At 47.9% G+C, this 7,167-nt stretch overlaps 1 protein-coding gene across 1 annotated transcript; it reads right to left on the reverse strand.

Annotated features, from left to right (window-relative positions):
• Positions 1-897: 897 nt before the first annotated feature.
• MB (myoglobin) lies at positions 898-6,798 on the reverse strand. The gene is made up of 3 exons (XM_026841069.1): positions 6,629-6,798; positions 2,436-2,658; positions 898-1,734 (listed from the first exon to the last, which is right to left on the reverse strand). Exons 1-3 carry the CDS (start codon positions 6,721-6,723, stop codon positions 1,588-1,590), a joined length of 465 nt encoding a protein of 154 aa, XP_026696870.1. The 5' UTR covers positions 6,724-6,798; the 3' UTR covers positions 898-1,587.
• Between the last annotated feature and the right edge of the window lie 369 nt (positions 6,799-7,167).

Below are 7,167 nucleotides of genomic sequence, written 5' to 3' on the forward strand. Positions count from 1 at the left end.
ACTACTGAGGTCCTGAGCTGGATGATGGGGATGGATGAAGAGGAGAGAATGAAGACCCCAGTGCTCACTGTGGGGTATAACTGCATCTCTGACTAGGTCCATCCAGAGAAACTGCACAATTCCCAAAGAGCCAGCTAGTCCTCTGGGACATCAAGAATTTACACTCAAAAACTCTTTTCAGGCCCCAGCCATTTCTGACTAACCCTTGAGCAGCCTTAGGCACAATGTGCCCTCAGTCTCTCCCCCACCTCAGTAAAATTAGGTCACTTGTACTTCACTGTGGTACCAGGATGGGGAGAGGGCAATGGGCAAAGGTCACTGTGTCTGTCCCTTAAGCTCCCCCACAGGATATGGTTATATATCTGTAAACACAGTGTAGCATGCACTAAGAGATACCTCAGCAAAAATGCAAAATGGTGCAGAGACCAAAGCTTGGGTCTTAAGACCATACACTGCCATTCCAACCTTCCTCCTGGGCTAATCAGCCCTGCTTTCCATTATCTAGAGGGAGCAACGCACAGTGCTGCTGCTGGGACCAGAGGCCACTTGCATGTCCTACCTCCCCATAAATAAGCAAAGGGCCTTCCCTCATCACAGTCACCCCAACACAGCAGTGGCCATGGCCTTTAGTCAGGGAGCGCTTCTCTCAGCTCTGAGGCACTGAGTCTAGGCTGCTGTTTCATGTTGTGAAGTCCAGTAACCAGGTCATGACCCCATGGGGACATCTAAGTGCCCCAAGTCCCCTGGCTGAGAGAGGTGCCATGTGCTGCTCAAGTCACGGACTGACACCACAGGATGTGGTGCAGCTGGATACATATGCAAAACACTTCTCTGCTTTCTTCATCTCCCCCACTTCTCACTGGAGTGCCTGTAATGCCAGGAACAAACACACAACACTGGTGCAGGAATTTTTATTTTCTGAGAAACACATACTTTACTTCCTGGTGCAACAGAACTTCAGATGCGTAGCAGCAGTTACCAGAAACCTATAGAATGCAGGGAGTACTGCTCTTTACAGTTTTGCTAATGTGAGTTTAGCAGCTAACGCAAGTTTCTGAGCTGACAGACCCTAGAGACTTACTGGCTGCATTTACCCCCACGAAGCAAGGTAATACTATGCTGGAAGCTCTCCACAGTAACCTGCTAACAGTCACACCTGTGGGAGGAACACGATGCTGTAACCCTGCTTCCCATCCTGACATCCTTCTCATACCATTTGAGTCAGTCCTTCACTCCCTCCTTTACCACACTCCTCAACATTCCCCTTGTTCCTCCACATTCCTTCATTTCTGGCCATGCCATTTGCCTCCCAGATGAGGATAGGCAGAAGCTCACAGATAACCCCTTATGTTATTTTTCCTAAGAAAGCAGATTATTTCTCTTGTATACATGAAGCTAGGAAACAACAGTTTATAATGGATATCACTCTGGGTGCTTCTAAACTGCCTGGAGTGATTCTTGGCCTCTCATCAAAGCTTTCCCATACATCTTGGATGGTCAATTGTGAGATGTCCAAAACAGTGCTGGGGAAGCTACTCTAAGATGCATGGCCAGGCCTCCACCATGGTGTTTCTCTGTGCATATGTGCTAACCCTGGAAACCGAACTCCTTGTACTTGCTGGCCATATCATTTCGAAACAGCTCCAGGGCCTTCTTCATCGCAGCCTGGGCATCAGCCCCAAAATCTGCAGAGTGTTTTTCGGCAATGACCTTGATAATGACTTCAGAAATGAACTGTGAGGAAGGAAGAAGAGAAAACAACTGAAGGGACACTCAAGGTTTATTTTCAGAAAAAAAAAACAGGCTAAGAAATAGGTTGCAGAGCTTGGAAATATCTCTGAGCTAATTCAGTAGCTCTTCCTACAGTCTCTGGAGAGGCAGCGAGGTCTCTAGCACGCAAGGAGTCTGGGTTAGGCAGAACAACTGAGCTCTATTTCTAGCTCTGATGCTTATCTGCTTCATGACCTTGAGTAGACTATGGCCCTTCCCACTTTTTGTCTGCCTCATCCATTAAGGTCGAAAATTCATACCCTGTGTTTGTACAACACTTAGTTTTGTGGGTCTTGGTTTCCAATGGATCCTCCAGGGTTTACTCTAAAATGGTATGTCCCTCACGTCCAGCCACTGACAGCTCTTACGTAATGTAGTTTCCCAGGCATGCAGAAGCTGCCTGGGCTGGTTTATTATTGTCAAGGGTTGCTCAGACTGCATGGGGTGTTAGGAACGGGAAATCTAAACTTGGATATTCACATTCCATTCACATACCATGAGCCCCTTCTGTGTCTCCTCCTGCTTGTGCAGAGAGACCTTGGACTTGAGGGAGAGCTCACTGAAGCCCAACTAGCCATCAGTAAATAAAAGCACAGCTCTCACATAGCTGTCTTGCACACATTCATTACACATCAGACAGCAGGATTCCCTGCCCTTTTCCATACCTCCAGATATTTGACAGGGATTTTGTGCTTAGTTGCATGGGTTTGAGCCAGGGGCTTCAACTCTGACTCATGATTACCCTTCTGCTTCAGGATTTTGCCCAGCTGGGTAAGAACAGTAACTCCATGTTTCTTCAGATCTTCAGAGCCCTTCATCTGATCAGGGGTCTTCAGGCCTTTGAACTTTTCAAAGCGATCCAAGGTCTCAGGGTGGTCCTGAAAGAGTCTGTGGACAAAAATAGAGGAATTTGTGAGACTTGAGAGCTATCATCCAGGCTAGAGCTGAGGTCCAGCTGGTCCTGGTATTTCAGAGTATATGAACAGGCAAAGTGATAACCCCCTTCCCTCCCCAAAAGCAACTTCTTAGATAGTCCCTGCTAGCAGAGACTACTTCAACCTGGGAACTCAGACATTTTAGATCCTTTCCAAGTTACCACCATTCACAATCACTCCTTTTAGCATGTATATAAACCAGGGAAGCATCTGACCCTACTCTGATTCTGGTTTATGTGGTTTTCATCCTTCCTCTGGTAGGTTGACCTGATGACATTCTGTGTGCAGAAGTTTCCTTTCTATTTAATTTGTACAGGCTGCTTTTTATTATTAACAAATGATAAAAAGCCTCTTGTCTCTGGACAACAGAAACTCCTGGCATACCACCCTTTGAGTGTTGTATCTACTTTAATCCCATCCTCTTACACATGTCCTAACACAATCACTGCTGTCTTTTTCCATTCCCTCTGGCTGTGACAGAGACACTGCCCTAAACATGTACAACTAGAGTAACAGAGCAAGTGTCCATATTTTTTTTATATAGCTCCCCTAAATTTTTGGCATGAGTCCCCTGGGTTATGTCAACTGTATTAAGATAGAGACAAGAGACAAGGCTGGTCATGGTACTGAGAAGTGAGTCCTTGCATTCATCTGAAGGAAAAACAAAACCAAACAAAACCACCTGTCTTCACGGACTTACTGTTGCTTAGGAGCTGACCTGTAGATCGCTGGGTCTCACCAGGACCCTCTTCCCAGGCCATCTCTGAATTAGCCAAGAAAGGAGAGTTCCAGAGGCTTCTCATATACAAAAAAAAGGGATCAGCCCCCAGCCTCAGGTCCTTCACAACTGGAGGTCAGGTGTTCTTGAACATCAGCTGGATGGAACAGATTAATGTGCCTGCACCCTGTGATTGCAGACACAGAGGAATTTGGTTTCTTCCCTTTTCTCCCACCCTCCAGCTCAGCCCAGCTGCCTGCAGTTTGGTTCCTCCATTGGGAACTGCGGCACCTCAGAAAGTCCTTGGGAGCAAATGGATAAGCGTCCCATCTAGAACTCGACATTCCTCCTAAGTATGTTACCAGAAGGGCCAGACTCTCCACTGTATGGTCTAAGTATAGGTTAAACTACGCTAACAAATAAATCACAGAAATCACAGAATTATCAAGGTTGGAAAAGACCTTGAATATCATCTAGTCCAATCATTAACCTCACACTTACTGTTCTCAACTGCACCAGATCCCTCAGCACTATGTCAGCCCAACTCTTAAACATCTCCAGGGATGGGGACTCCACCACCTCCCTGGGCAGCCCATTCCAACACCTAACAACAATGCCTTTCCTTCTGTAAAGAAATGCTTCCCAATATCCAATCTAAACCTTCCCTGGTGCAACTTGAGGCCATTCCCTCTTGTCCTGTTGCTTGTTACTTGGTTAAAGAGACTCATCCCCAGCTCTCTGCAACCTCCTTTCAGGGAGCTGTAGAGGGCGATGAGGTCTCCCCTCAGCCTCCTCTTCTCCAGACTAAACACCCCCAGTTCCCTCAGCAGCTCCCCGTACGACCTGTGCTCCAGACCCTTCACCAGCTTCGTTGCTCTTCTCTGGACACGCTCGAGTCATTCAATGTCCTTTTTGTAGTGAGGGGCCCAAAACTGAACACAGTAAATTCATCCCTTTCCACAACCAGAAACCAAAGGGCTGACCACCGGGCCCAGCCTGCAAGTCCCACTTGGAGAAAACCGGCTTTAGCATCAGGATTTTGTACCTCCAGCCTGCCCACTCCAGTCTCCTTGGCCCAGTACCCTGTCCTGCACCCATGAGGGGAGACCCCAGGGCAGAGGGGCACCGAGCCCTCTGTCAGAGCAGAACATGCTGAACCAGAGTTTCTGCACATCTCACTGAACAGTTCCTGATGAACCAGAGTGAAAAATTTTCCTCCTTTTCCCCCTGTAGAGCAGAGGCCGAGCAGAGCATGCAGAAACCCTTATGAGATACTACAGCACTTGCAATGAGAAACATTTGTGATTGGCACGGTCATCCAGAGCTGCAAATGATTTCCCTCCAACACAATACCTCAAGCACATGGAAAACACAATCTGTTTTGTAGCAAAAAGATTCTGTAGATAAGTGACAGTCTTTGCTGGTGTTTCATTTCAAAGGTCTCCCAAGGATTTCTGTACTCTACCAGCTGCTGAGCAACACCACCATCGGCCTTTCCTTTTTTCCTGTATCCTTTCATGACACAGGCTGTGTCCCACCCAGAGAGATGAAAAAAACTCGCACCTTGAAATGGGATGGAGATATTTTTAAAAGTCTCCCTCCATCGTGTCTGGCTGAGGTTAAAACATGTCTGCCAAAGATGTTCTACTCCCAAGACTCTTGAAAATTATTCTGAGGAGAATTTTGGTGTTTCCTTTGGAAAATATCCAGTTGAATCAGTATTTTCTAAACATATTCCCAGGATGTGACCTTAGAAGTCTTTAACAATGCACATGTGGGTACATTTCTAAACTATGAGCTGCTGGCCTTCCCCCTGCCCTTCTCCTCCCTCAGAAACCCCTTGAAGGAACAAGAAATGACCTGGATTGGCTGGGGAACATGATGTCACAGGGCTGACATCTATTTATTTAATGCTCTGCCCTACAATACCTGTGAGAAAAATGGTATTACCTTTCCAGTTGGAAACTGATTTTACTTCTTAGTGGCATTTCCAGAACCAAAGTAGCCACTTCACAGAGCTGGACTGGTGGGGAGTGCTCAGGTCCTGCTACCTCTCCAGCATACCTGCTCTGGACCACATGAGGGGAGAGCCTTCATGTGGCCACCCAGCTGCCCCCATCTCTCCTTTCCCTTCATATGGTAACTGAACTGGGCCATGATAAAGAAGGTAAATAGAACAGTCCCTTGCTTTGGGTCATCTTTGAAAAAGCTTTTCAAAGACTTCAGTGTTCAGTGGACTTGCCTGGTGGGATGGGGACCTTTAGCTGTGCTGGAAATCCCCCAGGCAGGTGCCGCATTCCCCATCGCTTTCCTCAGCATCTGTACCCTTCCAGCACATTGTACTGTGCACAGGCTGAGGGAGAGATCAGGAGAGAAGTTCCTCAAAGTCTCCATCCCTTCTGGTCTTTAAGGACAGACTAGGATCCAGTGCCCACCCAATGTTGTTTCCCACTCTGCAGCCCTGAGATCCCTTCCAGATTGCATTTCCATGACTTGCTGCTGGCACTAGGGGTGCTCCCCTCTTGAGGACAGCAAGGGGGGCGGTGAGTCCTCTCAGATGGAGGACACACAAGCACTCCCGCTCTGACACCAGGATCATGGAGGAGGGAAGCAGGGGGATGGATGTGCCTTTTTTCACACCCAAATTCATCATCAGGAAGTGGACAATTGTAACCACCCAGATTTCTGGCCAAAAAGCAGGATGGACAGGGCTCTGCCAAGTGAGACTAAGGTAGGGAGAGGTACTTCACCGAAATCATAGATTCTGAGAAGATTGTCACAGAGGCAATTTTCCTCTCCAGTCCTTCCCTGCCTCCCCACATCCTTGCTGCAGAGCATCTGAAGGCCCAGGATACACAATTCACCCCAGCATTTCTCACCTTGGTGCTTGGGCAATGAGGATCTGAAACAGAGCTTTGACAGCAGAGGCACAGGGAGTGACAAAGACCCACCATCTTTTGAAAGCAGCACTGGCCTGCTCCTGCACCCACAGACAGATGGAGAGACAGGAGAATAGCCACTTTACATAGTGAGTAATTTTTAACCCCTAAGCCATAGCAATGGTAAAAACCACCACCCTACAAGAAAGAAAACAGCCTGTTGAAATAAACATTGACAAACGGAAGCCCCCGCACTAAATATATGCCTTCCTTGGTCTCATCAAATGCTCTCAGCTTTATGCTTAGGACTGACATTTCTTGCCTACCTGATTAAAACTGCATGCCCATGGCCAGGGAGGTCAGACTCCACCTTTCCCCAGATGGTCAGGACGTGCTGCCATTCCTGATCACTGAGCCCCATGGTTCACTGAAAGCAGGTCCCGAGTGCTCCCCGCAGCTGTTCGTCTTTCCCCAAAGGGTGGTTAGAGAGCTCAACCGTGGGATTTATAGCCCCTGCTCACAGACTTACACCTGTCAATCGTCAGCTGGATGTCTTTCTCTCTTTCAGGCTTGTCTAACCTAATCAGCCTCCCTGTTTTTTTCTAGGAGGCTATTTTGGGTCAGGTGCTATTGTGGGTGCCACTGATGGCATCGTTTCTGCTCTTCGTATTGGACTGGCATATGTCCCACTCTAGACAGAAAGGGCACTGCCAAAACACAGTGCCAGGAGCCTGTCCCAGGTTCCCAAGGACCCAAAGACAGTGTCAAGCTGTATGTCAGGAGATTCCTGAAGAGCACTGTCATCTGCAAGGCTACCCCACCTCCCTCCCACCAAGGGCAGACAGGAGAAAAGGCTGGGACAGCC

Source organism: Athene cunicularia (genome assembly GCF_003259725.1).
Source record: "Athene cunicularia isolate RWA chromosome 1 unlocalized genomic scaffold, athCun1 chr1_part2, whole genome shotgun sequence".
Classification (NCBI taxonomy): domain Eukaryota; kingdom Metazoa; phylum Chordata; class Aves; order Strigiformes; family Strigidae; genus Athene; species Athene cunicularia.

Bases quoted from the DNA above. Each gene is read 5' to 3' on its own strand.
- MB (XM_026841069.1), bottom strand. From the start codon at position 6,723: ATGGGGCTCAGTGATCAGGAATGGCAGCACGTCCTGACCATCTGGGGA. The intron at 2,659-6,628 runs GTAGGCAAGAAA...TTTTGTCCACAG, and splicing joins GGGCATGCAGTTTTAATCAG to ACTCTTTCAGGACCACCCTG. The intron at 1,735-2,435 runs GTATGGAAAAGG...CCTTCCTCACAG, and splicing joins TCCCTGTCAAATATCTGGAG to TTCATTTCTGAAGTCATTAT.